This window comes from Typopeltis vanoorti, chromosome 2, assembly GCF_054136105.1.
Source record: "Typopeltis vanoorti isolate ZY-2024b chromosome 2, IOZ_Tvanoo_1.0, whole genome shotgun sequence".
Taxonomy (NCBI): Eukaryota; Metazoa; Arthropoda; class Arachnida; order Uropygi; family Thelyphonidae; genus Typopeltis; species Typopeltis vanoorti.
In genome coordinates, this window is record NC_143550.1 from 120,786,477 (window position 1) to 120,803,769 (window position 17,293).

Sequence of the window (17,293 nt, forward strand, 5' to 3'; positions counted from 1 at the left end):
AGCAAAACAATGTTTTGTGCATGAAATATTCACATATAAGTTACTCCTATATAGAGGCTAATGACTTCATATCACTTGCTTTAGTATGCATCCCATAATGCAAAGCACACCACCTTTTGGACATGTACAAAGGTGGTCTGAAAAGTTCTCGGCCTTGACCATAGATGGCAACACTATCAGCAAGATTTTTTTTCTAAGTTGGTACATCTGTCATAAGCATCCATGTGAAATTGCAAGTCATTCTATCAAGTAGTTTGTTTTATACAACTGTCTGAAGCAAGTGTTGTCTGTATCCCTTGAAATGGATAAAACTGAGTATCATGTGGTTATAAAATTCTTTGTAAAAGAAGGTTTAATGCCAAATGAAATTCATTCGAAGTTCATAAAAGTCTATGGGCATTCTTCTCCTTCATTTTCGACAATTAAGAAATGGGCTGCTGAGTTTAAATGTGGCCATACTGGCTTTGAAGATGATCCACGTGAAGGACGTCCAAAAAGTGTAACATAACAACACCAGAAATCATTGATCAAGTGCACGATATGGTATTGGATGAGTGGCAAATCAAAGTTCATGAAATTCCCAAGACTACAGGCATTTCAAAAGAACGTGTAGGATATATTTTGCATGAAGAATTGCAAACGAAAAAAAAAGCTTTGCACAAGATGGGTGCCATACTTGCTCACAGCAGATCAAAAACGCACTCGCATGAAAATCTTTGAACAGTGCTTGGAGCATTTTAACAAGAATAAACCTAATTTTGTGCATCGATTTATTACTATGGATGAAACTTGGATTCACCATTACACACCAGAATCCCATTAGTCAAAACAGTGGACAGAAGCCGGTTGTTCAGCGCCAAAGAAGACAAAGTCGGTTCCATCAGCAGAAAAGGTCATGGCATCGGTGTTTTCGGATGCTAAAGGTTTATTAATTTTGTTTATTAATTATCTTAAAAAGGGTAAAACAATAACCAGGGAATATTATTCCGACCTTTTAACCAGACTAGACGAAAAAAATCATCTTTCATCAGGATGATGCACCTGCTGACAAAAGTGTTTTGGCAATGGGAAAATTAAAGGATCTGCACTATGAATTGTTGGAACATCCACCCCATTCCCCAGATTTGGCTCCCTCTGACTTCTAACTCTTTCCAAAACTAAAACTCTTCCTCGCTGGTCACTGTTTTTCTTCGAATCAAGAGGTTATTACAGCTGTAGACTGGTATTTTGCAGATCTTACTTAGAGCCACTACAGGGACGGGATAATGGTGGTGGAGCATCGTTGGAATAAATGTATTAGTCTTAAGGGAGATTATGTTGAAAATTAAAAAATTATTTTGAAATTATAAATTCGTTTTTTTCATCGTTAGGTTGAGAACTTTTCAGACCACCCTTGTATAATGCTATGCATAATGGGAAGGGTCACTACACAGAACAAGGAGAGATACCAAGGTTGAAGTAATGCAGAAGTCACATATATCTCATATACAAATAGCCAAAAGGTGCTCAATCTTATTAATAAGAACCTCTGGATGAGAGAAAGATATAGAATAATAAACCAAAGTTTATCTTTGGTTTATTATTATATTTCACACAGAAAACATTGTTTTGGAGTGTGAAAAATTTTGCTTCCTTGGGAAAAGGATTAAAACCAAGTATATGATTTCTTGGTGTCTTTAACTTATAATAAACCCAAGGTAACAACCTTTCTACATCTTTCTCTCACCAATAGATTTTTTATTAATAAGGTCAAGCACCTTTTGGCTACTTGTATATGAGATATATATCACTTCTGCATTACTTCAACCTTAGTATCTCTCCTAGGTCTGGCTCCCACTGATGAGATCTCAATAAAGTTCAAAACTGGTCTAGGTAGTGGCCCTTCCTATTATGCAGAGCATTATACATGCACAAAAGGTGGGGTGTGCTTTGCATTATGGGATACATACTAAAGCAAGTGATATGAAGTCATTATCCTCTATATATGAGTAACTTAGACGTGAATATATTTCACATCCAAAATTGTTTTGCTTCCTTAGGAAAAGGATTAAAACTAAGTATATAATTTCTTGGTTTCTTTATCATATATATATATATATATATATATCTAAAAGAAAGAGTAGCCATTGTATTCAACACTAAATATAAGGCTAATCTTCTTGAATGGCAGGCAGTCTCAAGTAGAGTGATGTGGGCAAATATCAGAATGGGGAACTGGACAATGAGACTTATTTGTGCCTATGGTCCCACACAAAGTTCTGCTAAGGTAGAAGTGGAGGAATTTTTTTGAGGATTTAGAGAAAGCATCTGACACAATGAAAAAGGAAAAGTTGGTCCTTGTCGGGGATATAAATAGCAGAGTAGGAAATGATTGTCGGACATACAAAAATATATTGGGAAAATTTGGAGAAAAGAGCAATGCTAATAATAATAATGGCAAATATTTGTTGGATTTCTTCTCAACATGGACTGGTTATTACTAACAGTTCCAACATAAAAATGTGCACAAAATCACATGGAGAGAAGAGGCAAGAAATAAGAAAAGTCTCATTGACTATGTTATTGTTGATAGCGATGTTTTCTCCCTTGTGCAGGACACCAAAGCATACAGAGGATTTGAAATTGGAAGTGATCACTATTTAGTCTTGAGCAGGATAAAATTGAATTTCATATTGAAAAGAATAACATGTAAGAAAGTTTCAAAGTGAATAAAAGTTGAGCAGCTCTCAGATGTGAACGGTTGACTAAAATACACAAAGATTATTCAAGAAAAAATGAAAGAGTTTGAGAACAGGAACCAAACTTTAGAGATTCAGTGGCAAACTTTGAAGAAAACCTTGATTGATTCAGCCAGAGAGGCATGTGGTGAGGTTGACTGCAAGGATAGAAAAATCAGAACTCCATGGTGGACACAGGAAGTTAAAGAGGCAGTGAAGGAAAAGAAGAAAGCATATTAAAAGTTCCTGGCAAATAAGTCAGCTTGTGCTCTTAGACAATACAAAGACAAATGTAAGAAAGCTAAACACTGTGTAAAACTAGCTAAACAAAAGTCATGGGAGGACTTTGGCAAGAACATAGAAAATAAATATCAAGAAGGTGGCAAAATATTTTGGAGGTTGTTGAAGAAGTTTAGAAATGGAGGAAAGAGTACTGTAAAAGGAGTTAGAGATGATAAAGGTGACATAAAAATGGGAGAAAATGATATCCTTGAAGTATGGAGTAATTACTTAGAGAAATTGCTAAATGAAACAAGCAATGATAGCATATTGGTACAAAACACTCAACAGGCATACAATCAGGAATACATATCCATACTTGAAGTTGAAAAAGCCATCAAAGGCTTAAAATGTGGAAAGGCAGCAGGAGTAGATAATATTCGACCAGAAATGCTGAAGTTTGGTGGTATAAAAGTCTTACAGTGACTGCACTGCATAGTTCAGAAAGCCTGGACAGAGGGACAAATTCCTGATGATTGGAATTGAGCTCTCATAGTACCCATATATAAAAAGTGAAATAAAACTGAATGTGAGAATTACAGAGGTATTTCCCTACTAAATGTTCCTGGTAAGATATATCCAAGTATACTCGAGAAACAGTTGAGAAGAATTGTAGAAGAAACGCTTGGTGAAGAACAAGCTGGATGCAGGCCAAATAGATGCTGTCAGGATTAGATCTTCACTTTACGACAAATAGTGGAGAAATCATGGGACTATAACAAAGATCTATATTTGAGTTTTGTAGATCTGGAAAAGGCATATGATAAGGTGCCAAGAGAGAAGCTATTCAATACGCTACAGTTATATGGTGTCAATGGGGCATTATATCAAGCAATATTTAGTCTTTATTTGTGTTGTAAGTCAGTAGTTAGAATTGAAGGAAGTACAGGAAGATGGTTTAATGTTTAATATGGTGTGAGATAAGGATGTACATTATCCCCTCTGTTATTCATTATCTATATGGATCACATTATGAAGGAAAGTGGTATTAAACGTGATATCAAAATTGGAGATGTTAATGTCAGCTCTTCGCTTTATGCGGACGATGTTATACTTATCAATAAATCTGCTACGAGTCTGCAAGATTCCTTGACTAAATTGAATAACTGTTGTAATAGATATGGAATGAAGGTCAGCAATAAAAAGACAAAGACAATGAAAATAGGCAGAATCGTTGAAAATGTCAACTGCATTTTGAACGGAGAACCTCTGAAACAAGTAAAACATTTCACCTACTTAGGCACGATTTTTATTGAAGATGATAAATTAAATATGGAAATAGACAACAGAATCAACAAAGCTGGTATGGTAGGAAGTCAAGTGAATAAATTCATATGGAATAAGAGAGAAATTAGTCTGAACACTAAATTAGCTGTATACAAGACAGTGTTCAAACCAGTTTTAATTTATGGATCTGAGAGCTGGGTCAGAAGTAAAACATTTGACCATAGACTAGAGACCACTGATATGAAAATCCTGTGAAAGATTAGAGGTGTGAACAGCATCAATGGCAATATCATATTAAAAACAAGGATATTAGGAAAGAACTTGACATTGTCAACATCCAGGAATGCGTTAGCAGAGCTAATCTCAGGTCGTATGGTCATTTAAACAAAATGGGCAGGGAATGATTGGCAAAACAAGTATTCTCTACCAGGTTGGCAGGAAAATGACCCAGACCAAGATATAGGTGGATTGATACGGTACAAAGTGCCTTAGACGACAGAAATATAAGATCTAATAATATGGAGTCTTGACAAATAACAGACTAATCTGGAGGAAAATTGTAGATAGGAAGTTAGTAATGATGTAAATTTTTCATGTAGTACTATCCTGTACACCCCTTGAGGGTACATGGCAGGAATTTGATGATGATGATATATATATATGTGTGCGTGTGTGTGTTTTATATTTGCATTTTTGAAATTTAATTTTTAAAAAGTCTGGAAACTTGCTCTAGAGTGGAACTTTTTTTTCAAGCCAATTCAGGCCTTCAATAAACAGGGAGGTGTTTATTGAAGCTGGGTAATGAAATTCATCTCCAACCTAAAGACACTCATGTCATCCATTCATGGTAGGATTCAAACCTATGACTTGTAAGTTGGCGAGCAGATAAGATAACCACTAGGTCAACCAGTCTTGACTATGTAGCATATGCTAACATCTTTTAAATATGCACTAAAATTTAAAATAACATAAGCATAACTTCATAAAACACTTACTTTGTATTTAATGTCATCCAGGTTTCTAGCTGATCCATGATATCCTCCTTTCTCCATAATGACATGTTCAAAACAAACACACCCAGATTGAAAGTACAACTACTGGAATTGATATGTAAATCTTTCAGATAAGGACTTTTTAGGTTAACGAAATTTCCATACATATTCTAAAAAAATAAAAAATAAATTTATGAACCTAATTTTGTAAAATTTAGAGGACTACAGTAAAATCACTTCTGTTTGGTATTACTGTGAAAATAACAATTACAAAATAAAAAAAGATGAATATGAACATAATCTATAACAAAATTACAATAAGCTAAAGAACTAAGACAAAAATAGAAAGTAGAAAATGAAACACATACTTATAAGTATATTCAGAGAAGAGAGAGAGAGAGCAGGGCTAAAAATACTTTCAAGTACTTGTTGGATGGACACAGACAAGTCACTGCTAACAACATGTTCCAATATAAAGATGTCCAAAAATTCACATAAAACAAACATAAGTAATAAGAAAAGCCTCACAGTTATTGATGACAACGAAATCTGCAGCCCAATTTAAATTTCTGCTCAAAAGGATAAAAATGAGTATCATACTGAAAATTAAATGAATAAAAAAATGAAAAAAAAAAAAAAATCTGCTAACACCCTTTATTCCCTAAAGAAAATAGGAATATTTCGCTCTTACTAACTTTTGGAAATTTCAGGGTGGGTTTCCATTCTTAGCCATTCACAGATAGCCAGGACTATACCCAAGACTATCAATGATTTTAATAGGTATCTGGGAAAAAGAGTATGACAGACAACTGCTGCCATTTTGGGTCCCTAACCCTATATATTCATGTCTGAAATTAGTGCGAATTCTGTGGTCAATTTTCTTCAGCTGCAAGGTTTAAAACCCTGAGTTTCCCAGAGGTTAAATCCTACTTCTCTGTGCCAGAGCTTGAGTAACTTGAGAATAAGTCAAAGAAAAGTTAAGAATAAGTTTCTCTAGTTGATGACTAGAATTGAACTTAGTGCAGTCCTTCAAGAAGCCATATTATGAATGCAAACACCATTTCCACAGACCTAAAGGAAAATGAATATAAGCTTTAAAAAGAATTAAAATTGAGCAGATTTCAGATGTGAACTTCAGACTCAAATATGCACCTACTGGAGAAAAATAAATGTCCAAAACAAGAACCATACTTAGACACCAATGTCAAAATATGAAGAAAACAATGATTTTCAGCCAGGAATGAATACCGAGATAGTCTGCAAGGATAGCAAAATCAGAACTTCACGGCAGTTCTAGAAAATAAATCACATAAAAAGTTCCTGGAAAGAGAAAGTCAGCATGTTCTTAGAGAATACAGTTATTAGAGCTGAAGCAACTAAGGCTATGAGGCAGAAAATACAGAGAAAGTGTAGAAAAGCTAAGTTATGAGTAAAAGTAACAAAAGTCAGGCCATTCGTTATTGTGCAATGGTGAAGGATATTCTATCTGTAGTTTTCTACTAATGCAGGTGTTACTCAGGCTCTGTTATTTCAACCATTTTCTTCCTTAGATACATCAACAACCTGCTCTCAATCTCAAAGTTATCCATTTTTCCTACTCATGTGACAAGTCTTGCAATGCTTAGACATCTCATACTTCAAGATCTAATACAACTAGTACTCTAAACCCTGATTGGCATACCATCTTTTAATGAGATGATGACACAGTAACTTTCAATGCTTCCAAAACAATTTTGTCTTTTTTTTTAATCAATCACAAAAAAGACTTTAGGTCTTCTCCACGTACCTTTCAGAATGCTCAAGACCATCTCTCTCTCTCTCCTTGGAGTGGCACTTACCCTTAGCCTTTACTGGTACAAAAACATCATATGTTTTTGTTACTTCTCATCTGTCAAGTTTCTAACTCTGCACAAATCCTAAATCCACCCAACATTGGACTGCTGCTCGTATTTAGGATGGTGCACCAAAAACCTTCTCTAAAAAATTCTTGATGCCGATCATAAAGACTGTTTGGCTAACTAATGGCTCCTTTCTCCAGCCATTGTCTCACATATCGTCAGCACTGTGTCTATTCTACAGATATTTCTGTAGGTGAAGTTCAGCAGAAATGGCATCCTTTATCCCCCCCCCCCCCATGTTCAAACTGCTAAACCTACAGTAACGTGAACAATAGCTGTTCAGCATCTATTTACAGTTGAACTGCTAACCCACCGAATCTGCTACTCCCATTCATCTTTCATTAAATCTACTTCGGTCCTCTAGAATAGCCTTTCCCATGAAGTATTACTCAAAATATTAGAACTTCCAATTCTTCAAAGAGAATATAGACAGATTTCTCTTGACTCCTACTCACACAAAATACTGATCTGCAGTAGGTTTTGCAACTTGTGGGAATATATATATATATATTAAAAATCATGAAGGGAACAAAATGTTCTGGAGATTACTGAAAAAGCTATAAATGGAGGAAAAAGTATTGTAAAAGTAATCAGAGATGATATTCTGGATGTTTGGAATAAGTATTTTGAAAAATTACTAAATTTGATAAGCAGCAATAGAACAGTGGCAGAAAACATCCAGGAAGAATGCAGTCATAAGTACATTCCAGTATGGTTAAACAAGAAGTACTACAGAGCTAAATACAGCATTAAAAACAGATACACAGGATGATATTTCCTAGTTTCATGAATAAAGCTTTGTTAAGTCCCAGAATTTTCGTATAACTAGAACCTGCCACTGACATCTTGGATGAAGAAAGGAAAAAACAAGAAATGTAAAAATGAATAAAAAAATGAAGCTAAGAAATATATTTCTTTTATAACATGAATACATTTTTAATGTATACTTAATAAACTGCACATACGTACATAATACATTCTACTTAAGTGACTGCAATGAACATATCGGAACATTAAATTGTCAGCATGGAGTGATTAGCACATCTATTCTCCAACCAACAGGCTGAGATTTTAAATCTTGTCATGGATATGGTCATTTATGATTGCCTTTAGGTGAGAGATGAATTTCACTACCTGGTGCGAGATCACTGCTGATGAAGAGGATAGAGTAAGTGACCAGTCAGGTAAACCAAAACTAGACAGTAAAACTGTAAGCATAAGATAACAGGACTATGTGTGATAAAAGATGAAGGAATAGAAGACTAGGATGCAAGCATAGCCTCAATGGGAGCAACAAAGTTAAAGGACTTGAATCATGAGAAGGAAAGGAGACTAGATATTGGGGGCAAGATATTGTGCTTATACACTAATGAAAGGAGTATCAAGAATAAGGATACAGAGTTTGTGACCTTGACACAGTCAGTCTGCAAATCATTTCTGTTAATGAAACGTGGTTAAAAAAGGTGATGTGCTCAGGAATAGAATAGAATATGATGGTTATAGCATTTTTTGATAAGACAGAAAAGTCTAACCAAAGCCTCAGAAGCACACTGCTAGTTATTATAAAAGAAATTCACTAAAACAAGCTATAGCTGATTCTCAATATATGAACTCATAGGAACCAAGAAATAGTTTAGATACAAACACACACATGTAAACACAGTAAAGATATTTTAGTAAAATTAAACTCAATATAAATATTTCAGTCTGTGAATCATTTGTTATAGTGGACAGTTTTCTACAGTCAATTTCCTTTGGAATACTATTGTGTCTATGGGGCTTCAGCTGGAACATTTTAGTGATCTGTACAATTTTGCTGTAGTGAAAGTAGATATTTTTACTTTTATCCATATTATGGAATTAAGAAAAAAGGATGAACATGCCAGCCTGAGTGGCAAGTGAATAATGACTCTGCTTTTCAAGTGACAAGTTGCACATTCAAATCCCACTTTCGCACGGATGTTTTTACATAAGCCCTTAGAAAGTAGATGATTTTTGTCACCTGGTGTGGGAGTGCTTTGCTTACTGGTGAACTTGGTTTTTAGGATTCCCAGATTACCTAAACTTTAACCCACCCACAGTATGAAACATGCTACAAGATTGCAATCTTGTAACATTTAGAGAAGTTGGTAAGAACTCACATACAGAAATGGGTAGACAAACAAGCTATACTCTGCAAGGAGCAGCATGGGTTAACTAAAGGAAGATTGGTTTTGAAATCTGCTCATATGTTATAACAACATTATGGCCGAGTTGGATAAAGGGAATGGGTACACTATGATAATGTTGAATTTTTCTACAGGATTCTTCATTTTACAGGATACTGCACAAAAGGCTGTTGCATAAACTGGAGAATATGAGATTGGAATATAAATTTTGACTTGGAATCAGAGGATGGCTGACAGACAGACAGACATCAAAAAGTGGTATACAGTGGGTCACCTTACATCTGCCAGATTTAAGGTGACCAGTGGTGTACCTCAGGGTTAAGTCCTTGGGCCATTATTGTTCAGTCTATACATTAATGACATCAGGCAGAGTCTAACATCAGATGTGCAACTGTTTGCTGATGATGCAAAGATATGCAGGACAATCACAGATGCTACTGATATTCAGCACTTACAAAATTATTTGAATAGGATGGAAATTTGGGCAAACAAACATGGTTACCAGTTTAATGTTACTAAGTGTAAAGTTATGCACTTGTGCATGATGAGATTTCCAGCGGCATATTATATTATATTAGTGGAGTTATGCTACAAGAAACTGAGGAGGGAAGGGATCTTGGCAGATAGGAATTTAAAGTTCAAAGGTCACATAGCAAAAGTTGCAAATACAACTCAGAGGATAATTTCTATGCTGAAGCGAACCTTGACATGTAAGGATAAGGAAGTAATTTTGCCTCTTTATAAGGCTTTGATAAGACCACACTTGGATTACTGTGCTCAGATTTGGTCTCCCAGGTTCCAAGGGGATAAAGAAGCTGTGGAAAGGGTGCAAAAGAAGAGTTACAAAGATTATATGCAGATTATGGGACTTAGATTATCAGGACAGATTGAGAGTATGTGGATTACAGACTCTGGTTAACAGGAGAAAGAGGGGTGATATGATAGAGGTCTATAAACTTTTGAATGGGTGCTATAGCATTTCAAATGATGAAATTTTTCGTTATATGAAAGGCGGGGAGAGAACACAGGGAGGGGCATCCATGGAAGTTAACGTTGTTCTCAGTCAAGAAAGGGCAGTAAGAGCTAGGTTTTTTTCTCAGAGAGCAGTGAGTGGAATAGTTTGCCTTTAATTTTAGTAAGTGCATCTAGCGTGAATGAATTTAAGGGAAGATATTAGAGCTGGTTTTGGTGATTTATAGCCTTCCTCGAGGTCTCAATAATAATAATAATAATAAAAGTACACAGATTCTTGTATGCTAGTATAGCTAATATGATTTACATAAGTAAAAACATTTTTTGCAACTGTAAGATCATTCAATTCCTAATATCTATATCCTTAAGGAAATATATAGAATACTATGACAATACAGCACAATTAAGTTTACATTTTTACTTATCTCCTATCAACAATTTTCCTCCAAATTAGTCTTCTGTCACATGTAAGCACCCCAATATTATCAGATATTTCTGTTTTCATGAACACCTATGACTGAATCAATCCACCTAGCCCATGGTCATTATTTGAGGAAGGAGAACACTGAGAGGGAAGTCATTTCCCTCTAAGTGCTCCAAAGATATTTTCCTTAAATATCATGTCATTACAAATTATTTACCTAATGTTATTTCATTGTATATTAAAGTTAATTTCCTTTAATTTTAGTTTCAACTGCAATCTCATCTCATTTTGTAATCAACCATGTGGTGGTATACCAGAACTTAGCTAAATTCTGGAAAAAAAAAAAAAATAATATTCCTCTTTTTTCATATTATTTCTTGATGAACACAAGATGAAGGAATAATATTCCTTCACCTTGCATACATGCTGATGCACTCATGGTGGCTTTTTAATTTCAGGCCAAAATATTTGTTCTAATAAACTTATTAGTCTTTTTTGTGAATACATGTTTCTAATAAGAGGTACATAAGGGTCAAAGCTATATAAGAGGAGACCTCCACATAGCCTTTAAAGGAATGTGGAGACCCGACCAGGGCTTCTGACCTAATATCCAATCCTCACCTCCTCGTGGTGCACCCTGTTAGGTATCCACCTGGATACTGAACGAACGAGGATGGGCAGGCAATTTGGGATTTAGCCAACCAAATTGTATTCCTATTGGCTTAAACCAAAATTCCAAATGATGATACAACATGACAGCATTTCATGCTGGCTGGGGCGTTGCCTGGTTAAACAAGGCCACCATTGTTTTAGCCAGGGAACCAGGGCAAACAGTGAAAAGTCATCAGCTACTGGAACAAATCCTAAAACTCACCCCAAAACACCAGAGTTCAAAATCAGTACTATCAACATAAGAAGCCTGAATGGCAAAAAAAGGGAGCTAGCTGAGGAACTGGATAAGTACCACATCGACATAATAGGGGTGACTGACACAAAAATGACAAAAACTGGTGAGATCTTTCTGAGCAATAAATACAAAATGTTATATTCAGGCAATGACAATCAAGGAAAGAAGGAGTGGTCATAGTATTCAACACAAAATACAAGGCTAATCTTCTTGAATGGCAGGCAGTCTCAAGTAGAGTGATGTGGGCAAATATCAGAATGGGGAACTGGACAATGAGACTTATTAGTGCCTATGGTCCCACAGAAGGTTTTACTAAGGTAGAAGTGGAGGAATTTTTTGAGGCTTTAGAGAAAGCATCTGACACAATGAAAAAGGAAAAGTTGGTCCTCGTTGGGGATCTAAATAGCAGAGTAGGAAATGATTATCAGACATACAAAAATATATTGGGAAAATATGGAGAAAAGAGCAAAGCTAATAATGGCAAGAACGTGTTCAATTTCTGCTCAGGGACATGAACTGGTTATTACTAACAACATGTTCCAACATAAAAATGTGCACAAATTCACATGGAGAGAAGAGGCAAGAAATAAGAAAAGTCTCATTGACTATGTTATTGTTGATAGTGATGTTTTCTCCCTTGTGCAGGACACCAAAGCGTACAGAGGATTTGAAATTGGAAGTGATCACTATTTAGTCTTGAGCAGGATAAAATTGAATTTCATATTGAAAAGAATAACATGTAAGAAAGTTTTAAAGTGAATAAAAGTTGAGCAGCTCTCAGATGTGAACGGTTGACTAAAATACACAAAGATTATTCAAGAAAAAATGAAAGAGTTTGAGAACAGGAACCAAACTTTAGAGATTCAGTGGCAAACTTTGAAGAAAACCTTGATTGATTCAGCCAGAGAGGCATGTGGTGAGGTTGACTGCAAGGATAGAAAAATCAGAACTCCATGGTGGACACAGGAAGTTAAAGAGGCAGTGAAGGAAAAGAAGAAAGCATATTAAAAGTTCCTGGCAAATAAGTCAGCTTGTGCTCTTAGACAATACAAAGACAAATGTAAGAAAGCTAAACACTGTGTAAAACTAGCTAAACAAAAGTCATGGGAGGACTTTGGCAAGAACATAGAAAATAAATATCAAGAAGGTGGCAAAATATTTTGGAGGTTGTTGAAGTTTAGAAATGGAGGAAAGAGTACTGTAAAAGGAGTTAGAGATAATAAAGGTGACATAAAAATGGGAGAAAATGATATCCTTGAAGTATGGAGTAATTACTTAGAGAAATTGCTAAATGAAACAAGCTGTGATAGCACAGTGGTAAAAAACACTGCCCAGGTATGAAGTCAGGAATACATATTCATACTTGAAGTAGAAAAAGCCATCAAAAGCATGAAATGTGGAAAGGTAGCAGCAGTAGATGATATTCGACCATAAATGCTCAAGTATGTAGGTATAAAAGTCTTGCAGTGGCTGCACTGCATTGTTCAGAAGGCCTGGACAGAGGGACAAATTCCATATGATTGGAGTAGAGCTCTCATAGTACCCATATATAAAAAAGGGGAATTAAAACTGAATGTGAGAATTACAGAGGCATTTCATTACTGAGTGTTCCTGGTAAGATATATGCAAGTATACTTGAGATATGCTTGAGAAGGATTGTTAATGAGAAGCTTGGTGAAGAACAAGCCTGAATTCAGGCCAAATAGAGGCTGTCAGGATCAGATTTTCACTTTACGACAGACAGTTGGGAAATTATGGGAATATAACAAAGATCTGTATTTAAGTTTCATAGATCTCTAAAAGGCACATGACAAAGTGTCAAGAGAGAAGCTATTCGAAACTACAGTTATATGGTGTCAATAGGGCATTATATCAAGCAATACTTAGTCTGTATTTGAGTTGTAAGTCAGCAGTTAGAATTGAAGAAAGCACAGGAAGGTGGTTTAATGTTAAATCTGGTGTGAGACAATTATGTACATTATCCCCTCTGTTATTCATTGTCTATATTAATCACATTATGAAGGAAAGTGGTATTAATCCTGATATCAAAATTGGAGATGTTAATGTCAGCTCTTTGCATTATGCAGATGATGTTATACTTCTAAATAAATCTGCTACAAGTTTGCAAGATTGTCTTACTAAATTGAATAATTGTTGTAATAGATATGGTATGAAGGTCAGCAATAACAAGACAAAGACAATGAAAATAGGCAAGAGCATTGAAGATATTGACTGCATTATGAATGGAGAATCTATAGAACAAGAAAACATTTCAGCTACTTAGGCACAATTTTTAGTGAAGATGGTAAATTAAATATGGAAATAGACAACAGAATCAAGAAAGTTGATATGGTAGAAAGTCAATTGAATAAATTTATATGGAATAAGAGAGAAATTAGCCAAAACACTAAATTAGATGTATACAAGATGGTATTCAAGCCAATTTTAACTTATGGATCTGAGAGCTGAGTTAGAAGTAAAACACTTGACCAAAGACTAGAGACTGCAGATATGAAAGTCTTGAGAAAGATCAGGGGCAATATCATATTAAAAACAAGGATATTAGGAAAGAACTTGATATTATCAGCATCTAGGAGTGTGTTAGTAGAGCTAATCTCAGGTGGTATGGTCACTTAAACAGAATGGGAGAGTTAAGATTAACAAAACAAGTATTCTCTGCAGGGTTGGCAAGAAAAAGACACCAGAGGAAGACCAAGATATAGGTGGATTGATGCAGTAAAAAGTGCCTTAGAAGATAGAAATATGAGATCTGATAAGCTGCAGTGTTGATAGGAACAGACTGGTTATTTTAAGGAGGAAAATTGTAGATAGGAAGTTAGTAACGATGTAATTTTTCATGTAGTACTATCATATATTCTGTACACACCTTGAGGGTATATATATCAGGAATTTTGTAGATAGGAAGGAGGAAAATTGTAGATAGGAAGTTAGTAATGATGTAATTTTTCATGTAGTTCTATCATATCCTGTACACACCTTGAAGGTATATATCAGGAATTTGATGATGATCTTTCTAATAATTATGAAGTGCCATTAAAAATCCAATTGCTCTGTATAATGTTCCATTTACACCACATAACTGAAGCATTTTAAAAATGCTTTTCTCTTGGCATTTGTCATATGCTTTTTTCAGATCTACATTATATTACCATGATTTCTTAACTATTGGTCAAAGTGAAAATCTGATTCTGATCTGATAAACCTAGCTTGCATTTCCTAGTTTCTCTTCCAAAATGTTTCTTTACCACTTCTCAAGTATGCTTACATAAATATAACTCTGAACACCCAGTAGTAAAATTTCTCTATATTTCTCGCAGTTTTATTATCCTTTTTTATAGATGGGAACTATGAGAGCTACTCTAGCCATCTGGAACATGAGTTTCTGACCAAGCCTTCTGAAGTATGCAGCATAGCGACTGTGAACCTTTTACACCATTATTTGAGCATTTTGTTTGAATATCATCTACTCTGGTTTCCTCTCCACATTTCATGTTTCTAATGGGCTTTTCTATTTTAAGGATTAATGTGTACTCCTGATTGTATTCCCCTTGAACATTTATTATGGGAAACCCATCCATGAGAGGTTGGTCAACCTACAGTACGATATTATTGTGGTTGGCGAAGAATGAACTTGTTCCATTTATCATGAAAAACTGTGTATTCTATTCCTTGGGAAACATATAAGATAGCAGACTGTTCCAGTGGGCAGCAGTCAAAAGGATGAATAAGGAGGAGGAGAAATGTTTTATAAGTTTGGAGATGAACAGTGAGGGAGTGAAGTGGAGTGTTGGCTGGTTATTTCATATGTTTGAACTGATTTGACAGAGTGGGGGGGGGTATGATTGAAGCTAATTCTGATGAACAGTGACCATATAAGATGAAAGCAGTGGAAACTGAGAGCCTGTGTGAAAGTGAGTGTAGTGTATCAGTGAGTGGGGGATCAATGATCAGTCTGACTGCTCTTTTTTTTTTTGTATCTTTAGGGAGTTCTTGGGGCCACCACTACAGATATGGAAGCTATATTCCATGGACAGATTGTCATTTAATAATCTTTCAAAGTAATTACTTCAAATACCAGAATATCTTTATCTTAAATTTTAATATCACAGTTATCATCTCTGTTTTAACAGCCTTTAGAAATTCTGCCATCTTGTTGGAATATAAATTAAAGATACCTACTATAATATAAATTAAAGATACCAAGAAATTATATTCTTGGTTTAATCCTTTATCCAAGCGTAAGCAAACAAGTTTGCACCTGAACTATTTTCAGGAATGATGAGGTGTGGCTCCCACTGACGAGACCTCAATAAAGTTCAAAACCGGTCTGGGTAGTGACCCTTCCCATAATGCATAGCATTATACATACCCATAAGGATATGTGCTTTGTATTATGGGATAATAAGGCAAGTGATGTGAATTCATAAGCTCCTATATATGAGTTGTCCAAGTCCAGCAAACAGTAAGCTTGTTTCCTTACACTTGGATAAAGATTAAACCAAGTATATAATTTCTTGATATCTTTAATTTATGCTACCATAACTATCCACCAGTATCAACCTGCCATGATTATTTTTCCTCTTGCTTGTTATATAGCAGAAAAATTCTCTTGGATTATCTTTCACCTGACTGACTAATCTCCTCTCATATTCTACTTTTTCATTTTTAACCATGCTCGTCACTTTTTGGACCTGCAGTTTATATTCTTCATGCATCTTTTCACAACAAACTGTTCTGTACTTTCTCTTCTTTATAGCAACAACTTCTTTTTGTCGTACTGCTTGCCTGCTTTCACTGTTCATCCATCTCACTCCCACTCTAATTATTTGCTGAACTCTTGGTATTCAGTTATGCATTGCTTGAGTCAGATATTGTCTTATCATTCTCATGCACTATCAACATCTTTTCTACACAATTCATCAAACCCAATGTATTGATGCTAGTTGACTACTATGGAGCTTCTGATAATCACCCACCTTATAATTCCACACACAGACCTTCTTGATAACTACTTTCTCCTGTTTGACTACCTTCCAAGAATACCTCATGATCACTTTCACCAACAAGTGGCAGTGTTTATACCTCATTCACAACCACATCCTTTGAAGATATCACCAAATCCAACACCTGAAAACCTTGTACTGCTTCCATCAAATACTGCTTCAGTTAGTTAACCCACAGAAAACTTAACAAATTCACTCTCCTTGTTATCATACACTATTGCTTCTTCTTTCCAATCCAGATTCCTACAATTCAAATCTCTCATTAGGATTGCCTTCCTTTTACTTGCCCAACTACTTTGTCTAGACATTTCACAATCAGTGCTCTCCACATTCTCTGGCCTATATCAACAACAATCTATTAAATATACAATACTACTAATCTCAACTGCGCACCAAAGAGCTTTGAAAATCTTCACACGTACTATTTTCCACTTCCACTCTTGAAGGACACAATTTCTCTACTATAATTAAGAGTACTCCCCTACTCTCTTCGCCTTCCTATCCTTCTGGAAAATTCTATATCTTATCATTTCTAGTCCTAACAGTAAATCATCCTCAGACAACAAAGTTTCACTTATACTAATTATCTTTGGGCATGCTGACTTGATCAATGTTCTGATACTCCTTGCATTAGTATACAAACATAACAATTCCTCACTGTTTGAAGCCATCCCACCAACACCAT

At 35.3% G+C, this 17,293-nt stretch overlaps 1 protein-coding gene across 2 annotated transcripts in view; it reads right to left on the reverse strand.

Annotated features, from left to right (window-relative positions):
* The window catches only part of LOC150109388 (glycosyltransferase 8 domain-containing protein 1-like), a 159,737-nt gene that overhangs the window by 24,736 nt on the left and 117,708 nt on the right, over positions 1-17,293 (reverse strand). For both annotated transcript variants that reach the window (XM_090407807.1, XM_090407811.1), the window contains exon 7: positions 5,219-5,385. In XM_090407807.1, coding sequence (XP_090263933.1) covers positions 5,219-5,385 — 167 coding nt within the window. The remainder of the gene's footprint in view (positions 1-5,218; positions 5,386-17,293) is intronic.